The following is a 26161-nucleotide window of genomic DNA, read 5'->3' on the forward strand; positions in this document are numbered from 1 at the left end:
TATGTAAAATCACATAATGTAATATATGTGGCTTAACATTACGTATGTCATATTCGTGCACAAAACATGTAATATACGATGCTACGATATACTACTATAAAACGATTAAATCTGTTATATGAATTTTACCTCAAAAAAAAAGGGGAAAAAAAACGAAAGTTAAAGTGCTCCGCCGTCGCCGACCTTGAGTGGTGTCAGTTAATCATGCTCCACAGCCCAAATTACCTACGGAGATTTCTCTGGTGACAAAACAGACCCACTCCGCCCGGGCGCCTGGAACCCAGACTACACCGGGGCTGGGCGGGACAGGGGCGGGGCCACACTGCCCGCGGGCCCGCCCTCGCTGCCGTCAAGCGGCCCGAGCGCGTTTTGCGACAGGCGCCCGGGCAGCCAGGCACCGTCACGGGCTAGCCTTCCGGCAGGCGCGCGGGTTGCCGCAGCTGACGCCGTCAGCCCCCGGTCGCTCTTCATAGCGACCGCCGGCTCCGGACCCCATTGGCGGCTGGTCTGTGGCGCGAGCTCGGGGCCGCCATAGGCTCTGGACTGACCCGCGAGGTGACCCTGGTCGAGTCCCGTGTCGCGCTGAACAGCGGCACGAGTCTGTAGCGCGGGCCTTTCAGGGACCCGGCTCTCCAGCCCTTGAGGACACAAACCTAGAGCGGCCCCAGAGGCTGCCCCGTGGTAGGGGGGGCGCCGCTGGGCCCCTGGGGGTGGTGGGAGGAGCTCGAATGGAGCGGGAGGATGCCCCTACACGTGAAATGGCCGTTCCCCGCCGTGCCGCCGCTCACCTGGACCCTGGCCAGCAGCGTCGTCATGGGTCTTGTGGGCACCTACAGCTGCTTCTGGACCAGTGAGTGAGCCCGAAGCCGAGGCAGGGCCGACCCCAGGTCTCCACGCCCGGCCAGAGTTGGGGTTGGTGCTGGGGGGGGGAGCCCTGCGCCTCGACGCGAAGGAGACCAAGAACCCCATATTCCCTCTCTCGGCCCCAGAGTACATGAACCACCTCACCGTCCACAACAAAGAGGTGCTGTATGAGCTCATCGAGAACCGAGGCCCAACCACCCCCCTCATCACCGTCTCTAATCACCAGTCCTGCATGGATGACCCTCATCTCTGGGGTACTGGCGCCAGTGTGCTGGGCACAGGGAGGGAGGGGGCCAAACCAAAGCAAAACAAAGTCACTTTTCACTGGGCTCTTCACAGAGCCCTGGGGCTCCTGTTCTGGAGTGTCCTGCCCCAGGGGTGAAAGTCTGAGTTGTGGTCCCTTCAGCATCCTCTCAGGGAACCTGATTTGGAGAGGGGCTCAGAAATTTGGAGGGAATGAGGAAGTGAGGAAATGGCCCAGGGCAAGGTCTGACAGCTGCTTTACTCTGATGCATCAAGCCTATAAGACCTTCCATTCTCTAAGCCACTGAAGGTTCCAGAGTGTTGGGGACAAATTAAAGGACCATATCAAGGAAGCTCTGGGTTAGGGGCTGGAAGACCTGTATCCTGGTAGCAGCTCTGTTTCCGGCTGGGTTTGTACCCTTCAACCAGCTTCATTTGGGAGCCTAGTTCCCCATCTAGAAGTTCCTGCTTTGCTGGCTGTACAGGGAGTGGCTTGGCTCCAATAACCTGGATGGCTGGATAGAGGAGATACCCAGGGCTTCCACCACAGATTCCAGGTTAGACTATCCTGGAGTTCATGGGGTGCCACCTGATCAAGCTGGAGACTTCCAGAGCTCACCACTGGGCAAGAGTAGGGTAGCGTTGGTGAATCCCTGGAAGCCAGGAAGGAGGCTTTAGAGCCACCCAGTAGCCTGGCCTAGGGTGGTAGCAATGACAATGCAGGGAGAGGTGTGGGAGAACAGGCAGTGTCAGAACACGCTGGGGAGGTAGGCAGAGCAGATGTGGTGACTAATAAGCTGGAGGGGGTCAGAGAGAAGAAGGAACCAGGGAGAACTTTGGAGTCCAGCCTGAGCGCCTGGAAGATGCTTCTTTGGGCTGTAGGGAAATGGTGGCACTGCTGCCCTTGTCCCTCATTCCTTGAAACGGGGTGGCAGGAAAAGGTGTTCCCTAGGGACAAGGTCAATTGACACATGAAACTTTCCTCTCCTTCTCTAGGGATCCTGAAACTCCGCCACATCTGGAACCTGAAGTTGATGCGTTGGTGAGGAGCAATGGGCCCCTCGCACTGGGCCTGGCAGGCTTCACCCGTCTCTGCCCAGATTTGCCCTCCTCCTGCTCTGCCAGGAGGTGGCGTCCAGCAGTCCAGGCAGGGCATGGGGTGGGGCCCGCAGGCCCTCCTGTGCCTCCGTTCTCCATTGCTGATGATGGCAGGCATCATGCCTGGGGGGGGGTGGGGAAGGGGGGAGGCAGGGTACAAGGGAGGCAGGGGTGACTGTGCCTGTCCCCACTCCAGGACCCCTGCAGCTGCAGACGTCTGCTTCACCAAGGAGCTACATTCACACTTCTTCAGCTTGGGCAAGTGTGTGCCCGTGTGCCGAGGTGAGCTGCTCCCTGGGAAGGGCTGCCGGGCCAGTGGGTGTAGGAAGGTGTTTCTGGGGGCTTCTTTGCCCTCCCTTGGGGCAGGGGGCTGGGCCCAATGCCTCTGGCTTGGCAGTACTGGCAGTGGAGGGACCCAGCTGGGACAGGCAACCTGGGGACAAGGGGAGCCGCAGTAGCATACGGCCCAGCTACATTGTGTGGCAGCAGAGGTGGCAGTGGCTGCTGGAGGAGCAATGGCTTCTCAGAGAGCACTCAGTTCTCCACGACCGCCTGAGGCTTGTGCAGACCTACAGCAGTCAAGGAGGCATTATGTACGGCCCCTTCTCTGGGGGGCACTGCTGACAGACTAAATGATGGCAGTGTGGGGTCACTGCTCTGTGAGGGTGGTGGTATATACCGGAGTCTGCAGGGTTTGGGCGAATAAATAGGATTGCGTGTTGATGGGGGGGTAGGGGCCATTTTGACCCCCAGTCTCCATATAAAAGGGCTTGGAGAGATTAAGCCATTGCTCGAAGGTCAAGGGGGAAGAGATGGCAAAGACAGGGTCCACATACACGTTGCTCTTTGCTCGGGGGAAGTAGAATTTTCCCAGGCAGAGAATGGAAGGAAAGGTGTTCTAGACAAAGGAGGCACATGCCAGGAACTGCAAATGGCAAAGGTAGAAAATGTAGGTTGGCTGTTGAGTATAAAGGTTCTGGAATAATTGTGTTGAGCAGCTGGGACTCTGTCTGTTCTCTCACTGCGGTAGTGATGTGCTTTCATCAGTGGCCCGGAGAGCACCACGGCTGCAGCAAGGCCGGTGGACTGGAGCTGGGCCAGGAGGAGGTAGGGAATCTGGTTAGGGGTTCCTGCAGTAATTCTGGTGTCAGACGCTGAGTAGCTGAGCCTCTGCTGATCACTGCTGAGAGCCGGCGAAGGGGACAACTTTGGGATGTGCTCTGGAGGTAGAGTTGGCAGGACACTTGGTCAACTGGGTGTGGGAGATGGGGCAAGGAAAAGAGAACTCAAAGGTGATTCTAGGCGACATCTGGTGGCACAAGTCACAGGGAGGATGGCATGAGGGGAAATCAGCATGGGGGTTGGGAAGGAAGGGGAGTCCCAAGTTGCACGTGCTTCATCTGAGGAGCCTCTCACCCAAGAAAGGGAGCAGCCGAGAGGCAGTGGGATGTGCTGTTCCACAACTCAAAAGAATGTTCAGGAATAAAGATACTGGGGACTCAATCAAAAATGAAATCACAAACATAGAGGCAAGATTGCAGAGAACAGAGAGAGGGCAGGGGCTCAGGATGGTACCTCAGAGTACAGGGCAGCAGGAAGCAATGGCCAGAGAGGAAGCGAAGTAGGGCCCCTTGGCACCGTGGGAGCCTCCAGTGACCCCACAGAAGCCATTTCTGTGGAGTGACAGTGGCAGGAGCTGCAGGGGGTGGATAAGCAGGAGTGGAGAAGGCAGAGAAGTAACCAAAGTGTGTTAGAAGTCAAGGGAGAGTTTCTTATTTCTTCCTTCTGGCTGGTCAAAGTAAAACAGTAACATCCAGTAAAGTCACTGAAGAATAAAGGAGCGCTTTTAATGAGAAGCTGCAGTGCCTGCCCCTCCAGATCCGCAGACCTGCTCCCTGGACACAGCTGCCTTTCTGGAATGCTCTCTTTGTGCTGCTTTGGGCAGCTACTTAATTTCTCTGAAATGTAAGCAGAGGCTACAATGTTGAGGCGAGTGACCATGGCACTGGTTATCACTCCCTGCTCCTGGGCCCCCATCCCATCTCAGCTCCTCCCTTCTGCAGCCGCAGAGGCCTTCCATGTCCACTTGCTGTTCTGTTCCCTTCTTTGACCTGTAAGTTCTATTGCACAATTAAAAAAAGAAAGTAAAATATTAATCCTAAGCTCCTTTAATGAAAGAAAGCAGGCAGGGACAAGCTATTTATCAAACACGTTTCGTGTGCAGCAAAGATCTAACAACAGGTGTTAAAGCAGGTGAAGTATCTTTGCTTCTGTGTTCCAAAAAAGTCCTTTTCCCTGAAGCACAGATAGGCCTTGTGAGAGGGCATGAAGTGGCAGCGTGATCTTGCATAAGCTATACAAGTGAGTAGAGAGAGCATTTGCAAAAGGTAAACATTATGAAGTGTTGCTCCAAAAGCATGCTAGTAGTTTTTTTATTTTGTTATCATTAATCTACAATTACATAAAGAACATTATGTTTATTAGGGTCCCCCCTTCACCAAATCCCCCCCACAAACCCCATTACAGTCACTGTCCATCTGTGTAGTAAGGTGTTGTAGAATCACTACTTGTCTTCTCTGTGTTGCACAGCCCTCCCCATGCATCCCCGTACATTATACATGCTAATCGTATTTGGTTGGTCTTTCTTTTCTCTGATTTTATTTTCTCTGGTGACATCTAGTCTTAGGAGTGCTTCCATCTAGAGCAGTCCCTCTAAAATACCCTGTAGAGGTGGTTTGTGGGACGCAAATTCCCTCAACTTTTGCTTGTCTGGGAATTGCTTATAATCCATCCTTCATATTTAAATGATAATCGTGCTGGATACAGTATTCTTGGTTCAAGGCCCTTCTGTTTCATTGCATTAAATATATCAGGCCATTCTCTTCTGGCTTGTAAGGTTTCTGCTGAGAAGTCTGATGATAGCTTGATGGGTTTTCCTTTGTAGGTGACCTTTTTCCTCTCTAGCTGCCTTTAAAACTCTGTCCTTGTCCTTGATCTTTGCCACTTTAATTATTATGTATCTTGGTGTTGTCCTCCTTGGGTCCCTTCTGTTGGGAGTTCTGTGTACTTCCCTGGTCTGATCGATTATTTCCTCCCCCAGTTTGGGGAAGTTTTCAGCCATTATTTCTTCAAAGACATTTTCTATCCCTTTTTCTCTCTCTTCTTCTTCTGGTACCCCTATAATGCAGATATTGTTCCTTTTGAATTGGTCACACAGTTCTCTTAATATTGTTTCATTTCTGGAGATCCTTTTTTTTTTCCACATAATTATTTTTTATTGAAGGGTAGTTGACACACAGTATTACATTAGTTTCAGGTGTACAACACAGTGATTCAACATTTATATACATGATAATTCTAGGTACCAGCTATCACCATACCAAGTCGTTACAATATTTTGACTATATTCCTTATGCTATACATTACATCCCGGTTACTTATTTATTTTACAATTGGAAGTATGTACTTTTTTTTGTGTGTGTGTGTGAGGGCATCTCTCCTATTTATTGATCAAATGGTTGTTAACAGTAAAATTCTGTATAGGGGACTCAATGTTCAATGTATAATCATTAATCCACCCCAGGCCTAATTTTCGTCAGTCTCCAATCTTCTGAAGCATAACGAACAAGTTCTTACATGGAGAACAAATTCTTACATAGTGAATAAGTTACATGGTGAATAGTACAAGGGCAGTCATCACAGAAACTTTCGGTTTTGATCATGCATTATGAACTATAAACAGTCAGTTCAAATATGAATATTCGTTTGATTTTTATACTTGATTTATATGTGGATACCACATTTCTCTCTTTATTATTATTATTTTTAATAAAATGCTGAAGTGGTACGTAGATGCAAGATAAAGGTAGAAAACATAGTTTAGTGTTGTAAGAGAGCAAATGTAGATGATCAGGTGTGTGTCTGTAGACTATGTGTTAATCCAAGCTAGACAAGGGCAATAAGACATCCACGGATACAGCAGATTTCTCTCAGAATGGGGGCGGGGGAGGTTCTAAGCCTCACCTCTGTTGATCCCCAATTTCTCACCTGATGGCCCCCCTGCAACTGTGCCTGTCTTAGGTTGTTCCTCCCTTGAGGAATCATACCCATCTCTGGCTAACCAGTCATCTTCCAGGGCCATACAGGGAAATGTAAAGTTGGTAAGTGAGAGAGAAGCCTTTTTGAAAGGGTTAGTTTATTACTTCTTTGCATATTTATGCCCTGTGGCTTCTATGCCAAGCATTTGTCTTGAGGTATCTTTACCACTTGGGAAGAATTGTGATACACGGTAAATTTGATATGAGGCACAACATCTATTTAGGGGTTGTAATTAGGAAGAAAGAAGAAAAGCTATAGAAGTTGCAGGCGGAAGAAAAGATTGATTATTTCTTTGACATATCTTCTTGTAGAGTAACATCAGCATGTATAGGTTTTAAACTATTAATTAAATTGTGCACACAAATTAACATAATAGGAATACAGTTACATAACCAAAGCATACCTATAATTACCAGCCATCTCCAGTGAAACCAAGAAAGCCAGTTAGGCACCTTAGGCATTTGTGAAAATCTATGATATGGTGGATATTGTCCAACTGAACTTGAACAGTCTGAGAGAAATCAGACAATTTAAAACAACCCATTCCTGGGGACTGTTCACATCCCGTATGTTCTTTTACCAGTAAATAGTCTGTAGTTGTAAGATTTTGGAGCGCTACAATTTGCACTTCTCCTAATTCGTGGTTGAGTTCCAACAGTGTAGATCCAGTCAAATTTGTTTTACTGTATCCACAGGCCAGCTTAGATATCTCCTTCTTCATTCCCATGGCAAGTCCAGGAACCGGTGGGATGAGTGCATCTACACCTGTAGCAGCGTGTGGATCTTTGTTGAGGTTTTTTGATGATCATCTTCTGGTATGAGTCTTCCAGAGAGTGCTGATGTTGGAAGTTCTTTTTCGTATCGTATCTTAGTTCATTTTCAGGGTAGCCAAATTAGGCTTTGATCCTCTGTATAAGCACAAACAAATCCTTTGCCTCCCCTTTTATATGCCCTTTATACCATTGTGTAGAACTCATTGGAGTTCACCACACAGGAACTGGTTTTTTTTGTTGTTATTATCATTACTCTACACGTACATGATGAATATTATGTTTACTAGGCTCTCCCCTATACCAGGTCCCCCCTATAAACCCCTTAAGAGTCACTGTCCATCAGCATAGCAAAATGTTGTAGAGTCACTACTTGTCTTCTCTGTGTTGTACAGCCCTCCCCTTTCTCCCACCCCCCCATGCATGCTAATCTTAATACTCCCTTCTTCTCCCCCCCTTGTCCCACGCTACCCACCCATCCTCCCCAGTCCCTTTCCCTTTGGTAACTGTTAATCCATTCTTGATTTCTGTGATTCTGCTGCTGTTTTGTTCCTTCAGTTTTTCCTTTGTTCTTATACTCCACAGATGAGTGAAATCATTTGGTATTTCTCTTTCTCCGCTTGGCTTATTTCGCTGAGTATAACACACTCCAGCTCCTTCCATGTTGCTGCAAATGGTAGGATTTGCCCTTTTCTTATGGCTGAGTAGTATTCCATTGTGTATATGTACCACATCTTCTTTATCCATTCATCTATCGATGGACATTTAGGTTGCTTCCAATTCTTGGCTATTGTAAATAGTGCTGCGATAAACATAGGGGTGCATCTGTCTTTCTCAAACTTGATTGCTGCGTTCTTAGTGTAAATTCCTAGGAGTGGAATTCCTGGGTCAAATGGTAGGTCTGTTTTGAGCATTTTGATGAACCTCCATACTGCTTTCCACAATAGTTGAACTAATTTACATTCCCACCAGCAGTGTAGGAGGGTTCCCCTTTCTCCACAGCCTCGCCAACATTTGTTGTTGTTTGTCTTTTGGATGGCAGCCGTCCTTACTGGTGTGAGGTGATACCTCATTGTAGTTTTAATTTGCATTTCTCTGATAATTAGCGATGTGGAGCATCTTTTCATATGTCTGTTGGCCATCTGTATTTCTTTTTTGGAGAACTGTCTGTTCACTTCCGCTGCCCATTTTTTAATTGGGTTATTCATTTTTTGTTTCTTGAGGCATGTGAGCTCTTTATATATTCTGGACGTCAAGCCTTTATCGGATCTGTCATTTTCAAATATATTCTCCCATACTGTAGGGTTCCTTTTTGTTCTATTGATGGTGTCTTTTGCTGTACAGAAGCTTTTCAGCTTAATATAGTCCCACTTGTTCATTTTTGCTGTTTTCCTTGCCCGGGCAGATATGTTCAAGAAGAGGTCACTCATGTTTATGTCTAAGAGGTTTTTGCCTATGTTTTTTTCCAAGAGTTTAATGGTTTCATGACTTACATTCAGGTCTTTGATCCATTTTGAGTTTACTTTTGTATATGGGGTTAGGCAATGGTCCAGTTTCATTCTCCTACATGTAGCTGTCCAATTTTGCCAGCACCATCTGTTGAAGAGACTGTCATTTCCCCATTGTATGTCCATGGCTCCTTTGTCAAATATTAATTGACCATATATGTCTGGGTTAATGTCTGGAGTCTCTAGTCTGTTCCATTGGTCTGTGGCTCTGTTCTTGTGCCAGTACCAAACTGTCTTGATTACTATGGCTTTATAGTAGAGCTTGAAGTTGGGGAGTGAGACCCCCCCCTACTTTATTCTTCTTTCTCAGGATTGCTTTGGCTACTCAAGGTCTTTGGTGTTTCCATATGAATTTTTGAATTATTTGTTCCAGTTCATTGAAGAATGTTGCTGGTAGTTTCATAGGGATTGCATCAAATCTGTATATTGCTTTGGGCAGGATGGCCATTTTGATGATATTAATTCCTCCTAGCCACGAGCATGGGATGAGTTTCCATCTGTTAGTGTCCCCTTTAATTTCTCTTAAGAGTGACTTGTAGTTTTCAGAGTATAAGGCTTTCACTTCTTTGGTTAGGTTTATTCCTAGGTATTTTATTTTTTTGATGCAACTGTGAATGGAGTTGTTTTCCTGATTTCTCTTTCTGTTGGCTCATTGTTAGTGTATAGGAAAGCCACAGATTTCTGTTTGTTGATTTTGTATCCTGCAACTTTGCTGTATTCCGATATCAGTTCTAGTAGTTTTGGGGTGGAGTCTTTAGGGTTTTTTATGTATAGTACCATGTCATCTGCAAATAGTGACAGTTTAACTTCTTCTTTACCAATCTGGATTTCTTGTATTTCTTTTATTTCTTTGTTTTGTCTAATTGCCGTGGCTAGGACCTCCAGTACTATGTTAAATAACAGTGGGGAGAGTGGGCATCCCTGTTTTGTTCCCGATCTCAGAGGAAAAGCTTTCAGCTTCTTGCTGTTCAATATAATGTTGGCTGTGGGTTTATCATAGATGGCCTTTATTATGATGAGGTACTTGCCCTCTATGCCCATTTTGCTGAGAGTTTTTATCATGAATGGATGTTGAACATCGTCAAATGCTTTTTCAGCATCTTATGGAGATGATCATGTGGTTTTTGTTTTTCTTTTTGTTGATGTGGTGGATGATGTTGATGGACTTTCGAATGTTGTACCATCCTTGCATCCCTGGGATGCATCCCACTTGGTCATGGTGTACAATCCTTTTGATGTATTTTTGAATTCGGTTTGCTAATATTTTGTTGATTATTTTTGCATCTACGTTCATCAGGGATATTGGTCTGTAGTTTTCTTTTTTGGTGGGGTCTTTGCCTGGTTTGGGTATTAGGGTGATGTTGGCTTCATAGAATGAGTTTGGGAGTATTCCGTCCTCTTTTATTTTTTGGAAAACTTTAAGGAGAATGGGTGTTATGTCTTCTCTGTATGTCTGATAAAATTCTGAGGTGAATCCATCTGGCCCGGGGGTTTTGTTCTTCGGTAGTTTTTTGATTACCGCTTCAATTTCATTGCTGGTAATTGGTCTGTTTAGATTTTGTGTTTCTTCCTTGGTCAGTCTTGGAAGGTTGTGTTTTTCTAGGAAGTTGTCCATTTCTCCTAGGTTTCCAAGCTTGTTAGCATATAGGTTTTCATAGTATTCACTAATAATTCTTTGTATTTCTGTGGGGTCCGTCGTGATTTTTCCTTTCTCGTTTGTGATACTGTTGATTTGTGTTGACTCTCTTTTCCTCTTAATAAGTCTGGCTAGAGGCTTATCTATTTTGTTTATTTTCTCAAAGAACCAGCTCTTGGTTTCATTGATTTTTGCTATTGTTTTATTCTTCTCAATTTTATTTATTTCTTCTCTGATCTTTATTATGTCCCTCCTTCTGCTGACCTTAGGCGTCATTTGTTCTTCTTTTTCCAATTTCAATAATTGTGACATTAGACCATTTATTTTGGATTTTTCTTCCTTTTTTAAATATGCCTGGATTGCTATATACTTTCCTCTTAAGACTGCTTTTGCTATGTCCCACAGTAGTTGGGGCTTAGTGTTGTTCTCGTTTGTTTCCGTATATTGCTGGATCTCCATTTTGATTTGGTCATTGATCCACTGATTATTTAGGAGCATGTTGTTAAGCCTCCATGTGTTTGTGAGCCTTTTTGCTTTGTTTGTACAGTTTATTTCTAGTTTTATGCCTTTGTGGTCTGAAAAGTTGGTTGGTAGGATTTCAATCTTTTGGGATTTACTGATGCTCTTTTTGTGGCCTAGTATGTGGTCTATTCTGGAGAATGTTCCATGTGCACTTGAGAAGAATGTGTATCCTGTTCTTTTGGATGTAGAGTTCTGTAGATGCCTATTAGGTCCATCTGTTCTAGTGTGTTGTTCAGTGCCTCTGTGTCCTTACTTATTTTTTGTCTGGTGGATTTGTCCTTTCGAGTGAGTGGTGTGTTGAAGTCTCCTAGAATGAATGCATTGCATTCTATTTCCTCCTTTAGTTCTGTTAGTATTTGTTTCAGGTATGTTGGTGCTCCTGTATTGGGTGCATATATATTTATAATGGTTATATCCTCTTGTTGGACTGAGCCCTTTATCATTATATAATGTCCTTCTTTGTCTTTTGTTACTTTATTTTGAAGTCTGTTTTGTCTGTTACCAGAATTGCAACACCTGCTTTCTTCTCTCTGTTGTTTGCATGAAATATCTTTTTCCATCCCTTGACTTTAAGTCTGTGCATGTCTTTGGGTTTGAGGTGAGTCTCTTGTAAGCAGCATATGGATGGATCTTGCTTTTTTATCCATTCTATTACTCTGTGTCTTTTGATTGGTGCATTTAGCTCATTTACATTTAGGGTGATTATTGAGAGGTATGAACTTATTGCCATTGCAGGCTTTAAGTTTGTGGTTACCAAAGGTTCAGGGTTAGCTTCTTTCCTATCTTACTGTCTAACTTAACTCGCTTGTTGAGCTATTATAAACGCGGTCTGATGATTCTTTATTTCTCTACCTTCTTATTCCTCCTCCTCCCTTCTTCATATGTTGTGTGTTTTGTTCTGTGCTCTTTTTAGGAGTGCTCCCATCTAGAGCAGTCCCTGTAGGATGCCCTGTAGAGGTGGTTTGTGGGAGGCAATTTCCCTCAACTTTTGCTTGTCTGGAAATTGTTTAATCCCTCCTTCATATTTAAATGATATTCATGCTGGATACAGTAGTCTTGGTTCGAGGCCCTTCTGTTTCATTGCATTAAGTATATCATGCCATTCTCTTCTGGCCTGTAGGGTTTCTGTTGAGAAGTCTGATGATAGCCTGATGGGTTTTCCTTTGTAGGTAACCTTTTTTTTTCTCTCTGGCTGCCTTTAATACCTTGTCCTTGTCTTTGATCTTTGCCATTTTAATTATTATGTGTCTTGGTGTTGCCCTCCTTGGATCCCTTGTCATGGGAGTTCTGTGTACCTCTGTGGTCTGAGAGGCCATTTCTTTCCCTAGTTTGGGGAAGCTTTCAGCAATTATTTCTTCAAGGACACTTTCTATCCCTTTTTCTCTTTTCTTCTGGTACCCGTATAATGCGTATATTGTTCCTTTTCAATTGGTCACTCAGCTCTCTTAGAATTCTTTCATTCCTGGAGATCCTTTTATCTCTCTCTGCATCAGCTTCTCTGTGTTCCTGTTCTCTGTTTTCTAGTCCATTAATGGCCTCTTGCATCTCATCCATTCTGTTTTGAAGTCCTTCCAGAGCTTGTTTTATTTCTGTATTCTCCTTCCTTAGTTCTTGCATATTTCTCTGCAAGTCCATCAGCATGGTTATGACTTTTGTTTTGAATTCTTTTTCAGGAAGACTGGCTCAATCTATCTCCGCAGGTTCCTTTTCAGGGGAGGATGTAGCAGATGCCGAAGCTATCTGGGTTAGTCTTGTCTGGATCATATTTTTTTGCCTTTTCTTGTTGACAGGTGCTATTGACTGTCAGCTGGGAGGGCCAAACTTTTCACTTGCTGCTGGCCTTTCTTTATTGGGACAACTGCGACCCCTAGTGGCTTATCTTGGGTAATTGCGTGTAGACTGGGTCTTTGTGTCTTGCCCGGCCAATATGGAGAAAACTCCCTTTCTGAGGGGGCGGGGCCTGCCTTAGGCTGCTTCTCTGCTTTCGCAGTGCCGGGAGGGTTAATAGACGGGGTGGGGGGGTCGGGGGGGTTGTTTAGCTGTTTACTTCCGTGAGGGGTCTCAGATCTGTTGCCCAGTGGGTTAGTGCACCCAGTTTTCCCTGTAATTTCCAGCCACTGGACTGTGACCTTTGTTGTTTCCGTCCAGCTGTTATGTCCCTGTCCCTTTAAGACTTTCAAACAGCACTGGCTTTTCTTTGTCACAGGGGCATCAGCTTCGGAACCCACTCAGAGGTCTTGCTGCCCTGATTCCTTAGTTTCCAGCCCTCCACGCATGCACTGTGTCTGCGTGCTGGTGCAGGTGGCTGGGGCTAGGTGTTTAGCAGTCCTGGGCTCCCTCTCCCTCCCGCCAGGAGCTGGGGGGAGGTGTACTCGGGTCCCACCAGGCCGGGGCTTGTATCTTACCCCTTTCACCAAGTGCTGGGCTCTCGCACGAGTGGATGTAGTCTGGCTGTTGTCCTGTGTCTTCTGGTCTCTCTTTTAGGATTAGTTGTATTTGTTGTATTTTCAAAAATATATATGTTTTTGGGAGGAGATTCCCACTGTCCTACTCACGCTGCCATGTTGGGTGCACCTTCTGGAGATCCTTTTCTCTCTCTCTACGTCAGCTTCTATGCGTTCCTGTTCTCTGGTTTCTATTCCATCAATGGTCTCTTGCATCTTATCCATTCTGCTTATAAGTCCTTCCAGAGATTGTTTCATTTCTGTAATCTCCTTCCAGGCGTCATCCCTTAGCTCTTGCGTATTTCTCTGCAGCTCCGTCAGCATGGTTATGACCTTTATTTTGAATTCTTTTTCAGGAAGATTGGTTAGGTCTATCTCCTTCTCAGGGGTTGACTCTGATTTTGGTCTGTATCAAATTCTTCTGCCTTTTCATGGCAATAGAGGTAGTTGTGCAGAGCAGGCACGCATGTCGGCTGGAAGAACGTCCCTTCTTCTTCCTGGTTTGTGGCCTTCCTCTCCTGGGAGAAAGGAAAACAGTGACCTCTAGCGGCTTGTACTGGGCAGCTGCACAGACAGGGCCTCTGATTCTTGCCCAGCCGCTGTGGAGTTAAGCTCCATGGTTGCTCTGGGCGTGGCTGGCCTTACTCTGCTGCTCCATATGGCGGAGACTCGACAGAGGGGAAAAAGGCAGGAGTCTGTTTATCACTGTGAGGGGCCTCTGAGCTGTGCTGTCCCCCCAGGGGTTTTGGGCGCCTGGAGTTCCCTGGGGTTCCTAGCTGCTCGGCTTAGTGTCCCAGGACGCTTCACTCCACATACTGAAAGTTTCAGTGATGTTGAGATGGGAGAAATTATCATGGGGAACATTGAGCTTACTTGTTACACTCGTCCAACTCCAGTACTAAAGCATTGCTGTTCCCATTATTAAAGAAAAGAGACTTGATGGCTCATGCCCTAATAGGCTCTGGAAAAACAGCAGCATTTCTCTTGGCCATCTTAAGTCAGATTTATGGAGATGGTCCAGGCGAGGCTTTGAAGGCTGTGAAGGAAATGGAAGGTATAGATGCCATAAACAATACCCAGTTTCCTTGGTTTTAGCTCCTACAAGAGAATTGGCTGTACAGCTCTATGAGGAAGCCAGAAAATTTTCACACTGGTCTAGAGTTCCACCTTGTGTGGTTTATAGTGGTGCTGATATTGGTCAGCAGATCCGAGATTTAGAACGTGGGTGTCACTTGTTAGTTGCCACTCCAGGGCATCTAGTGGATATGATGGAAAGAGGAAAAATTGGATTAGACTTCTGCAAATACTTAGTATTGAAAGAAGCTCATAGGATGCTGGATATGGGATTTGAACCTCAGATACGTCGTATAGTTGAACAAGGCAGTATGCCACCAAAGGGTATTTGCCACACCGTGATGTTCAGTGCTACCTTTCATAAGGGAATACAGTTTCTTGCTCATGATTTCTTGGATGATTATATATATCTTCCTGATGGTAGGCAGAGTTGGCTCTACCTCTGAAAACATCACGCAGAAAGTAGTTTGGAATAGTCAAACAGTCATTTTTGCTTGACCTCTTAAATGCAGCAGGGAAGGATTCACTGACTTTAGTGTTTGTGGAGACCAAATGGGTGCCAATTCTCTCGAGGATCTCTTACACCGTGAAGGATATGCTTGTACCAGTATTCACGGAGATCGATCACAGAGGGAGAGAGAGGAGCCCCTTCACCAGTTCGCGCTCAGGAAAAAGCCCAATTCTAGTGGCTACAGTTGTGGCAGCAAGAGGATTAGACATTTCAAACGTGAAACGTAATCAATTTTAATTTGCCAAGTGATATTGAAGAATACGTACATCAGATTGGTCGTACAGGACGTGTAGAAAACCTTGGCTTTGCCGTCTCATTCTTTAATGAAAGAAATACAAATATCATGAAGGATTTGTTGGATCTTCTTGTTGGGAAACATGGCTCATGGACACCACCATAAGGGTAGGAGTCATGAACGTTCTAAGAGTAGATTCCGTGGAGGATTTGGTGCCAGAGACTATCGACAGATTAGTGGTTCCACCAGTTCTGGCTTTAGTAGTAGTCATGCAACCAGCAGCCGCAGTGGTGGAGGTGGTCACAGCAGCAGCAGAGGATTTGGTGGAGGTGGTTATGGAGGCGTCTACACTAGTGATGGATATGGAGGAAATTACAGCCTCCAGGGGGTCAACTGCTGGGACAGTTGAATCTGCTTTACAACAAAGTCATCCTTTTAAACAACCTCATGGAAACCACACGTAACTTAGCCAGACTATATTGTGTAGCTTTAAGAACTTCAGTACATTACCAACTGTGATTGTCCTGAAAATTTAAGGGAGCTGAAAGAGAAAAGAAGAAAACAGTAGTCAACAGTCTATTAATAAATCGACTTAAAGATTTAATTGATGTAGTTTGGATTAAACCCCCTCCTGCTTATTCCCACCCCAAACTGCATTTATAATTTTGTGATTAAGGATCATTTGTTAATTGTGTTAAGACAGCTTACTGTTTTGATGTCCTGTTGGCTCACTAATGTTCACAATATCAATTGTTCAAATAAAGTTGCTGAAGTTGGGCTAAAAAAAAAATCCATTTCTTGGTGTATTGGGCCAAGATAGTCCCAGTGTCTGTCTCCGTCCTTCTTTGCGATGGCTCTCCATTCCCTACTTGATAAGGTGAGGGTATTTACCTGACCCCACTCCTTTGACCTCCCCCCTTCGCTGTCTCTGTCTCTGTCCACTATATAAAGGTTGATGAGAATCTTACTGTGTGTGATCACAGATTGTCTCCACATCACCCCCAAGTTGAAAGCCAGCATGTAACATAAGGTATCTCTGTGGCTGCTGGTCACAGGGCCACCTGGCTCCACTGTCATGGTCTCAGGGCATCTGCAAGGAGAGTGGTGCTGGCATGGGGGGGCAGCATGAATCCACTTTTTTCAGCGTAGCAAGTTTGAGTTTTTCCCAACTCTCAATGGCCCTGTCTGTCCCATCATGTGTTCTCCTTTTCCCAAGAGGCCTCACTAAGTGGGAATCAAGTTTTCAGGGGGAACCCTGAAAGGAAGGGGCCAGCAACGGGGGGATGGCAGAGCTCAGGCAGAGGCCTAGGTGAGACCCCAAGAAAGGGTGCTGTCCAGAATCTGGAGCCCAAGTGAGGTTGGAAATAATGTACCGCTTTGCTCCAGCAGCTCCCTCTGTGCCAGGGGCTACATATGGAAAGCCCACCCAAGGGGCAGTGCATCCCAAGGAGAAAGAGAAGGGTTCAAGAGCCTGGCTAGGGATGGAAGGCAGGGAGGGTGATGCGTTGGTCTGGGCAGCTGTGAGGGAGTGGACTGCAGGTGTGCGGCAGCTGATGTGGCTCAGCGGATGAAACTGGCGGGACCAGCAGGCGGCAGGTGAGGCCCTAGAGTGGTACACGAGCTGCCAGCTCAGGATTTCAGTCACAGTTCCAATGATGCGGCCTTGTAAGTGACAGGCACTTAGAGGTTTAGAGGATGTTAGTCAACTAAGGATGTCAAGGGCCATAATGCAGCCAGGGCTGAACAGGCCCAGGAGAGACAGTCATTAGAGGGTGTCCATGTGGATGGCGAAGTGAGGGGTGAGGAAGTCCCTGAGCTGCTGCTTCATGTGCCCTTCATTCCCAGGGAGGGGGAAGGAGGGGCTCAGGAGAATGGGGACTGATGGGGAGAGGCCTTTTCCTGGCAGGAGATGGTGTCTACCAAAAGGGAATGGATTTCATTTTGGAGAAGCTCAACCATGGAGACTGGGTGCACATCTTCCCAGAAGGTCAGTGGGGCTGGCAGGGTCACAACCCACCCCACCCCTACCAAGTATATGGGTGGAACTGGTCCCCCCCTCCACCTCCCCCCGGCAGCCCCCAAGCTTCTCCTGTGTTCCCCCTCTCAACAGGGAAAGTGAACATGAGTTCTGAGTTCCTGCGCTTCAAATGGGGTAGGGGCTGCTGGCCTTCTCTGGCTGGGTTGGACTGTGGCAGATGGGGGCATGTGGGTGTGCTGGTAGCAGCAAGAAGAAGACTGGTGCTGAGATGAGGGATTGTCATGCAGAGGGACCGGACCAGCGAGCTGGTTTTAAGTGGGGGAAGGGCAGGGGTGGCCTGGCTGTAGGCTGGCACTTAAGCTCTGCTCATGCCAACATTTCTGCCTCTCTGTGGGGCAGGAATTGGACGCCTGATTGCAGAGTGTCATCTCAACCCCATCATTCTGCCGCTGTGGCATGTTGGTGAGCCTCCCTCTCAGGCCAAGGCTGTGGCCTGGGCACGGTGGCGGGGAGAGGGGTTTCTCCAGATGGTGTTGGCAAGGAGTTCCACTGGGTGGCAGGGAGAGGATGTCTGGGTTAGGGGCTCCACCTGGGCTCAGGCTGCACTGCTCCACGCCCTGCCTCATGCTTCTCGGTCTTCTCTTCTGTCCACTGTGCTGCAGGAATGAACAATGTCCTTCCTAATAGCCCACCCTACTTCCCCCGTTTTGGACAGGTGGGTAGGGGCTGCTGACCTTTGTGTCTGTCTGTCTGTCTGCCATCTACCCCATGTTCCCTGCCCAGCACTACTGAGGCCGGACTCAGGAGGAGCTGAGCTTGAGGCCACAGCTGGGGTACTGGGTGGAGCAGAGAGAGGGCCTAACTGGTACCAAGGGCGATAGAAGGAGAGCAAAGGAAATCAGGAAGGGCTGGGCCCTGGGGCAGGGACAGAAGGGGACATCAAGGGCATGGACCCCATGCCTGGAATGGCACATGGAGCCTGAATGCCTTGTTTTAAAGAGAGTGGCTCTGAGGGAGCATGCAACAAGTCAAGGGCAAGACTCAGGCCTCTGGCTCCCCGGGGTGGTTGGGCTGGGATTGTGGGCACGCCCCCTGTTTGTGTAACCTGCCTCTGGCTGCATTCCCCTCAGAAAATCACCGTGCTGATTGGGAAGCCCTTCAGTGCCCTGCCCACGCTCGAGCAGCTCCGGGCAGAGAACAAGCCAGCTGTGAGTCCTGCCCCAGCCCTCCTGCTGTCCCCTCCTACCGGTGCCCTCTTCTCCCAGGGCCCCTGGGCCCAGCTCCCCACGGCTGCACACCAGCCCCAGTCCTTCCCCTCAGGTGGAGATGCGCAAAGTCCTGACTGACTTCATTCAGGAGGAATCCCAGCGCCTGAAGACCCAGGCTGAGCAGCTCCACAGCCACCTGCAGCCTGGGAGATAGGCACCACCCTGCCCAGACCCTGTCCTTGCTTCCTTTCAGAAGAGGGCAGCCAGCCCCTGAGGCCCGGGGAAGAGGCAGTCCTGGGACCCAAGCCCCAACTGCTGGGCTCTCAGCACCATCCTTGGGCTCTTGCCTGGCACAGAGATGGGGCTGGGGGATGAACTCGTGCTCTGAGCTCAGCTCTGGTTTTGTGGACAGATTTGTTCGTAACCCTTCACGGGTACCCTCTCCTAGATGGTGAGCATTCAGCGCCTCTCGTTCTTCACTTGAAGGAAGGCTCTCAGCTACTCCTCCCACTTGGCCATCAAAGGAGGAAGAAATTTAGGCTGGAGCCTCCTTCCTGCTTGCTTCCAGACGTTCCCCCCAGGGCTGGTGTCAGGAGGCAGAGTAGTTGAAGGAGGTCGGGTGGCCAGGACAGACCTTCAGGGAGGGGCCCATGAAGGGGTGGGCCCAGGCTTCCGACCACCCGCCCGGATCAGGGATGGCCACTAGCCACGTCTTCCTTCTGCCCATGCTTCCCACAGGTGTGGGACTCTTGGGCAGGGCCCAGCCTCAGGCTGCAGGCAGAAGAGGAGCCATTTGCCAGAAGTGGAGCCCAGTCAAACAGGCTGTAGCCAGGGCTCACTGACTTCTCTTGTCCTTCCCACCCCCTAGCATCACTCAAGTACCCTGGAGCCTAGGTTTTCATGTTTTGTAAACAATAAAGTATCTGTGTTGTACTGCTTTACCTCTGGCCTCTCTGTAGAGGGGGGGATGGGAGGTGACCTGCTGGACAGGGAGACTGGACCTTTACAGTCCTGGGCAAATGAAGAGCCCTTGAGCAGACAGGCTTCAAACTCAATGTGCACCAGTCACGTCAGACTTCAGTCATCATCTGTAATCCGCTACGGACCTTGCAGAGGAGGCAGAGCAAAGCTAATGGACTTTCTTCAGAATTCAAAGCCAGCAAGGTAGGGGAAGCTAGCAGCAATTTGATCCCCCTCAGGCCAGTTCCCGGGAGGAAGGTCTCTGAAGGGCCCGTGGAGCCACCATGAGCAACACTTACCGTGATGGGAGGTGGGGCAGAGGTCGCTAGATTGAGCTTGAGACCCGGCTGGGAACAAAGACGGATCCAGGGTGGTGGCGCTCCCGGCAGAGGCAAAAGCAAACCTCTAGAGAACAGTGAGCTCAGTTTAGGCCTCCAGGTTGTCCATAGATTCAGATCAATCAAAAAGAAACACCTCACAAACTTCACTAAAGTATACAAGGAAACGAAGCACTGTGCCTCTGTCGGCAGAAATACGAACAGGCTGGAACCCTTGGGGACTTCTAAAATTGACGGTCAGACAGAACATGGGAAATAGAAATGTGTAAAGAAAAGATGGGATCACAAGACTGAGGCAGCAGGAAGAGAAGCTGCGAAGGTGATCAGGACTGCAACTCTGTGGGAGTCTATGGTGACTTAAAAATAAAAGGTTTTTGAAAAATGACCGGAAGGGGACTGCTCTCCCCCTAGAGACGGCCATTAAAATCTCTCGCTTGGGAATTTGAGCTGCCTTGGGAGCCCTCACTCCCTGATCCTCCTCCACGAACCCACCTTCCATCTCCCTGGTCGCTCGATCTCCCGCCCAGCACGGGCCTCCGATTTGTTACTCCTCCAGGACTATCAAGGCCTTTTCACGAATAATGAAACCAGCTATGACAACATCACAAATCATCTCAAGATGCCCACCCTTCCCCAACTCTACATCAGTGGCCTCTCCAACCCCAGAATCTGCGCCCCCTTCCAGCAGGAAGTAGCTAGAGAATGAGATTCTACACCCAGTTCCCCAGAGGCCCTATTAAGAAAAGATGAGAATGAAGGCAAGTTCTGGCACGCTACGATGCCCATCACTTAAGATCCAATCACCAACGCAGAACACACCCTAGGCCTATTCCTTAAAAACACGCTTCCTTTGGTGACCACGAATCTAAAGCCTGCAAAGGCAATAAGTACATGCCTGTCAATAATCACCCTAAATGTAAATGGTCTGAATGCACCAATAAAAAGACACAGAGTCACACACACACACACACACACACACACACACACACACACAAAAAAAATGACCGGAAGGGGAAAAAAGTCACTTGAGAGGAAAAAAACAACTTGTAAATAGACATACGTAAAAATACTGTGGGCCAATTTGCGTTTATAGGTCCAAATGCAACATCCCTTTTCATTATTTTAAATCTACTTGAAGAAACACCAACTACGTTTCATAAAGAGTTCTGATTTTATAACCTATAATAGCATGTTTCATCTTTTTCATGTTCCTGTGTTTTTACTCCATACTCATTTCCATAAATATGTAAATACTCCTGTAAGTTTTTAAACTTCACATGATACTGTATTGTATAGATGCTTCTGCAATTTGGTAGGGTTTTTTTTTTTGTTATCATTAATCTACAATTACATGAAGAACATTATGTTTACTAGGCTCCCTGGTGGGGTTTTTTTATAGACGTTTTTTAGAGCCATTTTAGGTCTACAGCAAATTTTGGCTTGCCCTACCTAGGACTGCAAAATCTACAAATGCCATTGGCCACATTAACTGATTAGAGGACAAAACCCATATTATAATTTCAATAGATGTCGAAGAAGCACTTGATAAAATATTCATCATTTTAAAAAATGGCAAACTATGAACAGAGGGGGACTCTCCCAATCTGATAGAGTCTATCTACAAAAAAATGTTTCTAATCTGAAGGAGAATATCTGAAGGGGAAGCGTTGTGTATTTTCCTCCGTTCTTGTACCTGCTGCAACAAAGAATTTAAGGGCAGAGAAATAGTAATGAAGCAGAGTAAAAGTTTTATTTAAAGTTACTTAGAGGGAGGAGCCAAGATGGCGGCGTGAGCAGAGCAGAGGAAATCTCCTCCCCAAACCACACATATTTTTGAAAATACAACTCTCCGTAAAAGAGAGACCAGAAGACACAGGACAACAGCCAGACTACATCCACACCTGTGAGAACCCAGTGCCTAGCGAAGGGAGTAAGATACAAGCCGCGGCTCGGCAGGACCTGAGCGCCCCTCACCCCAGCTCCCGGCGGGAGGAGAGGAGTCGGAGCGGGAAGAGAGAGGGAGACCAGGACTGCTAAATAGCCAGCCCTAGCCATCCGCACTGGAGCGCAGACACAGTGCCTGCTTGGAGTCCTGAAAACCAGGGAAACAGGACAGTCAGACCTGTGAGCGGGTCCCCGCAGCCAGCACCCCAGGGACAAAGAAAAGCGAGTGCTTCTTCAAAGTCTTAAAGGGACAGGGACTGCAAAACTGGACGGAAGCATCCCGGGACACTTAGCCCAGCAGCTGGGAATCCCGCGGAACCCTGGGCACTCTAACCCCCTGGGCAGCAGAGCTGCTTCTGTAATCAGCTCTTGTGATCAGGAAGCTCCTGTACAGCTTCTGTGATCCTGGTCTGGGACAGGAGGATCAGGTGGGCGACCTCCAGTACACGAAACTGCTTCCCACACACACGGACTTTGCTGTTTACAATGTGGAGGACTCAGAAGCAGTGCCCCCAGGGGCACCGTCCCTGCGCTGCGTGCTGTACCGGCAAAGGGGTCAGATAGACGGTACCTTCGGGGCCCTCCTCTAGCCTCATGAGCTCTCTCCACTCTTGCATGCCAGGGTCACAGGCTGCCATGTCCTCAGCCTCCCTCGAGGCCTTCTCAGCTTTCTCCAGGTGCTTCCTCCCAGCCGGCATCATCTGGAGGTGTCTTCCGCGGTGGATACAACTGTCCTGCACCTTGTAGGCCCAAGCAAGCACACGTTAAAGGAATGGGGACACTGTCAGTGCGCGATGCCGGGCATCGGCCCAGGGCGCACATCAGACTGCGTGTCCTCGTGGCTCCTCTTGGACCAGGAGCGGACAAAGCAGATGGTGATGGCGGCCCCTCCCCCCAGTCCCCACCCTGACTTCAAGGGCCTCCCCCTATCCCGCGGGGTCCTCTGAGGACACAGTAGGGACAGCGCCTCAGGGCCCGAAGCCCGCCCCGGCCGCACACCAGCCTCGCTGAGGAACCCCCGGTGTCGGCCCGCCGACCCCGCCCGCTAACACCTCAGGAGCCACACCCCCTCCACAGCCCACCCACCCCTAAGGAGCTCTGCCCCTGACATCCCCCGGCCCCCTCAGGCCTCAGAGCCCTGCCCCGCCCACTCACCTCTCAGCAGCCCCGCCCCAGACCAGCTCATGCCTCAGAAGCCACGCCCCTGGACCACACATGTTTTAGGAGCCCTGCCCTCCCACCCCACCCCCGCCGCCGCTAACCCCTCAGGATCCCCCACACCCCCCACCCACAGCCCACTCACACCTCAGGAGCCCCACCACCTCGCGGCTCACGCGTCAGGAGCCTCGCACCGCCGCCTTGGCCTACTGACCCCTCAGGAGCCCACCCCCCTCACCCCCTCCTCCCCACCTTGGCCAACTCACACCTCAGGAGTACCACCACCTCACCGCTCATGCCACAGGAGCCCCGCCCCCACCACAGCCTGCTCATTCATCAGGAGTCCCGCCCCGGCCCTCTCACATCTCAGGAGCCCCGTCCCCGTCAACCACGGCCCACTCAGCCTCAGTAGCCCTGCCCCCGCCACGCCCGCTGACCCCTCAGGAGCTCCCCCCCCCCACTCACGCCTCAGGAGCCCTGACCCCGCCAACCCCGGCTGCTCACACATCAGGAGCCCCCATCCGCTTCCCGCTCACGTCTCAGGAGCCCTGCCCCCACCGTGGCCGGCTGACGCCTCAGGGGCCCCCGCCCCCAGTCCGCTCACGTCTCAGGAGCCCTGCCCCCACTGCAGCCTACTCACGCCTCAGGAGCCCTCCCCCTGCTGCAGCCAGCTGACCCCTCACGGCCCCCCACCCCCGGCCCACTCACGCCTCAGGAGTTGCACCACCTCACCGCTCACGCCTCAGGAGCCCAGCCCTGCAGTGGCCTGCTGATGCCTCAGGAGCCCTGCCCCTGGCCCTCTCACGCCTCAGGAGCCCCCCCCCCTTGCCTCAGTAGCCCCACCACCTCCCTGCTCACATCTCAGGAGCCCCGCCCCCGGCCCGCTCACATCTCAGGAGCCCTGCCCCCACTGCATCCTGCTGACCCCTCAGGAGCCCCCCACCCCCACTCACACCTCAGGAGCCCTACCCCCGCCGTGGTCTGCTGACCCCTCAGGAGACCCCCCGGACTCATGCCTCAGGAGCCCTGCCCCCGGCCCCCCCAGGCCTCAGGAGCCCCCCCCCCCCACGCTTCAGGAGCCCCACCACCTTGCTGCTCACGTGTCAGGAGCCCTGCCCCCGCTGCGGCACGATCACACCTCAGGGGCCTCGCCCCCCCGCCAAGGCCTCCTGACCCCTCAGGAGCCCCCCACCCACGGCCAACTCACGCCTCAGGAGCCCGACCACTTCGCGGCTCACGCCTCAGGAGCCCCTCCCCCCCCACCATCAGCCCACTCATGCCTCAGGAGCCCCCTCCCCGCACCGCTCTCACCTCCGTCCCTGCCGCGGCCACTCAGGCCACAGGAGCCTTGCCCCCGCTGGAGCCTGCTCACTCAGGAGCCCCGTCCCCACCCCGTCCCGCTTATGCCTCATGAACTCCTTGCCTGCGCAGCGCCGCCCACCCCCCCCGGCCCCTGGCCCCCCCGAGGAGCCCCTGGTGTCCGCCCCGCCGCCCCGGCCACATCCCTGGCCCGCTCACGCCTAAGGAGCCCCGCCCCCCGCCTGCCATGGCCACGCAGCGCTGCCCGTCCTCCCCCGCGTCCCCTGGCTGCACCAAGGATCCCTCTGTCTGCCCCTGCCACCCCCGCCCCACCCCGGGCTCCCCCGCACCCCGATCCCGTCCCTCTTTCTCTCCGGCCTTCCCTCCGTTCCTCCCGCCCGCACTGCTACCTCGGCACCGTTCGCCTGGTGGCTTCCGCTCAGCCAGGAGCCAGCCGCTCAACTGTGAGGGAACGCTGCCGATTGGCCGGCACAGTGCCCATGTGGGAGGCGGCGCCTCGGCTAGGCCACGCCCCTGGAGTGCCTACCCCGCCAAGGCGGAGGCTGGGGGCCCGGGACAGGGTTTTTCCGGTTCCTCTGTTCAGAGACGTCTCACAGGTCGTCTTTCTGGAAAATCACAGAAGGAATTGGGAGCGTGGACCAGTCGCTTCAGCCTCCACCTTCCCGATGAAGGACGGTCTTCCAACTCCAGTCAGTCCCCTCCTGGGGTCCTTCCCGCCTGCCCCCACCCCTTGCAGAGGAACAGCCATCCCCCTGATTGTTCTCTGTAAACCACCTCCCTCCGTTTTCTAGGTGTTTCCAGAGGCCCACGTGTGCATCCGTAAACAGGGCTGCCTACTGCTGTCTCGCCTGGCATTACAGTAAACTGGGTCACGTTCTGTGCAGTTTTCTGCCACTTCCTTTTTTCCAGTCAACATTGTGTCGCTAGCAGGACCTTCATGATCCCACGTAGCCACAGTGCTTCTGCCGTCCCTGCTGTAGCACGTGCCACTGTGGAACCACTCCTCCATTCACTCACCCATTTTCTTGTCTGTGGACATCTGGACACCTCCCGCTTCAGAGGCCTTGACCAAAGCAGGGATGCTACAGATATGCTAATGTCTGGCACACGTGCATATATGCTTTCAGCGTCTAAAGTAGTCAAGGAGTTTTAAGGAGTTTAAAGGACTTTAGGCCTCTATTCCTAGGTCACAGGCTAGGTGAGTATTGGGTTGAGCCATGTGGTTTCCAGCTTAAGACTCCACCAGCAGCTTGAGCCCTGATTGTTCCACACACTCACCAGTAGTTGGGATAATCAGATTTCTTAACATTGCCATTTTAGTGGGTGTAAAATCACACGGGGGTGGGGGGAGAGTCCTCTTTTGCATTTCTCCGAAGGCTAATGGGATTGAGCTCCTTCTTACGCTGATCGGCCATTGCAGTGTCCCTCTGCATGACGTACCTATGTGGGTGACATGACCACTTTGCAGTTGGGCAGGGCGAACTTCCTCACAGCTTTGTGGAAGCATTTCATATATTCCAGATATCAGTCTTTATGACAGCATTCTCCTTTGCCTTTTTTTTCCACTTGTCTTTCTTTTTTTCTTTCCTTTTTTATTAAAGTATCATTGATATACAATCTTATGGTGGTTTCACATACACAACACAGTGGTTCAACATTCACCCATATTATCAAGTCCTCATCCCTTCCATTGCGGTCACTGTCTATCAACTAGCAAGATGTTACAGAGTCACTAATTGCATTCTCCATGCTGTACTGCCATCCCCGTGACCTACCTACATTGTGATTGCAAACCGTTGTGCCCCTTAATGCCCTTCTCCCTCCCCACAAACCCTCCCCAACCTCTCCCCTTTGGTAACCACAGGTCCCTTCTAAGTGTCTGTGAGTCTACTGATACTTTGTTCCTTCTGTTTTGCTTTGTTTCCATACTCCACAAATGAGTGAAGTCATTTGGTATTTGTCTTTCTCTGCCTGGCTTTTTTCACTGAACATAATACCCTCTAGATCCATCCATGTTGCTGCAAATGGCAGGATTTCTTTTCTTTTTATGGCTGCATAATATTCCATTGTGCAAATGTACCACGTCTTCCTTGTCCATTCATCTATTGCTGGACAATTAGGTTGTTGCTTCCATATCTTGGCTATTGCAAATAGTGCAGCAATAAACATACAGGTGCAGATGTCTTTTCGAGTCAAGGGTCTTGTTTTCTTTGGGTCAACTCCTAGGAGTGGAATTACTGGGTCAAATGGTA

The 26161-nt window shown here is 49.7% G+C and overlaps 1 protein-coding gene, 1 long non-coding RNA gene and 1 pseudogene across 5 annotated transcripts; 2 read left to right on the plus strand and 1 right to left on the minus strand.

The window, feature by feature from the left end:
* Nucleotides 1-373: 373 nt before the first annotated feature.
* Nucleotides 374-19130, plus strand: TAFAZZIN (tafazzin, phospholipid-lysophospholipid transacylase). 4 transcript variants are annotated; one of them, XM_073227954.1, is made up of 10 exons: nucleotides 374-850; nucleotides 990-1118; nucleotides 2104-2149; nucleotides 2402-2487; nucleotides 16910-16990; nucleotides 17114-17155; nucleotides 17381-17443; nucleotides 17644-17696; nucleotides 18112-18189; nucleotides 18289-19130. In XM_073227954.1, exons 1-10 carry the CDS (start codon nucleotides 742-744, stop codon nucleotides 18325-18327), a joined length of 726 nt encoding a protein of 241 aa, XP_073084055.1. In that variant the 5' UTR covers nucleotides 374-741; the 3' UTR covers nucleotides 18328-19130. The 4 variants fall into 4 exon arrangements, with proteins under 4 accessions (XP_073084055.1, XP_073084054.1, XP_073084053.1 ...); XM_073227952.1 differs by having other exon boundaries at nucleotides 375-850; nucleotides 18302-19130; XM_073227955.1 differs by having other exon boundaries at nucleotides 740-887; nucleotides 18302-19130.
* Nucleotides 12628-16895, plus strand: LOC140847479 (ATP-dependent RNA helicase DDX3X-like; annotated as a pseudogene).
* A 2080-nt stretch (nucleotides 19131-21210) lies between the features above and the next one.
* On the minus strand, nucleotides 21211-24355 carry LOC118973656 (uncharacterized). Its single transcript, XR_005063147.2, has 3 exons — nucleotides 24299-24355; nucleotides 22003-22171; nucleotides 21211-21579 (listed from the first exon to the last, which is right to left on the minus strand). It is a non-coding gene; the product is annotated as an uncharacterized lncRNA (long non-coding RNA).
* Between the last annotated feature and the right edge of the window lie 1806 nt (nucleotides 24356-26161).

The sequence above is a fragment of the Manis javanica genome, chromosome X, assembly GCF_040802235.1.
Source record: "Manis javanica isolate MJ-LG chromosome X, MJ_LKY, whole genome shotgun sequence".
NCBI lineage: Eukaryota > Metazoa > Chordata > Mammalia > Pholidota > Manidae > Manis > Manis javanica.

Coding starts and splice junctions, on each gene's coding strand:
- TAFAZZIN (XM_073227952.1), top strand. CDS start 742: ATGCCCCTACACGTGAAATGGCCGTTCCCCGCCGTGCCGCCGCTCACC. Junction 851..989: donor CTACAGCTGCTTCTGGACCA/GTGAGTGAGCCC, acceptor TCTCGGCCCCAG/AGTACATGAACCACCTCACC. Junction 17,697..18,111: donor ACTTCCCCCGTTTTGGACAG/GTGGGTAGGGGC, acceptor CATTCCCCTCAG/AAAATCACCGTGCTGATTGG.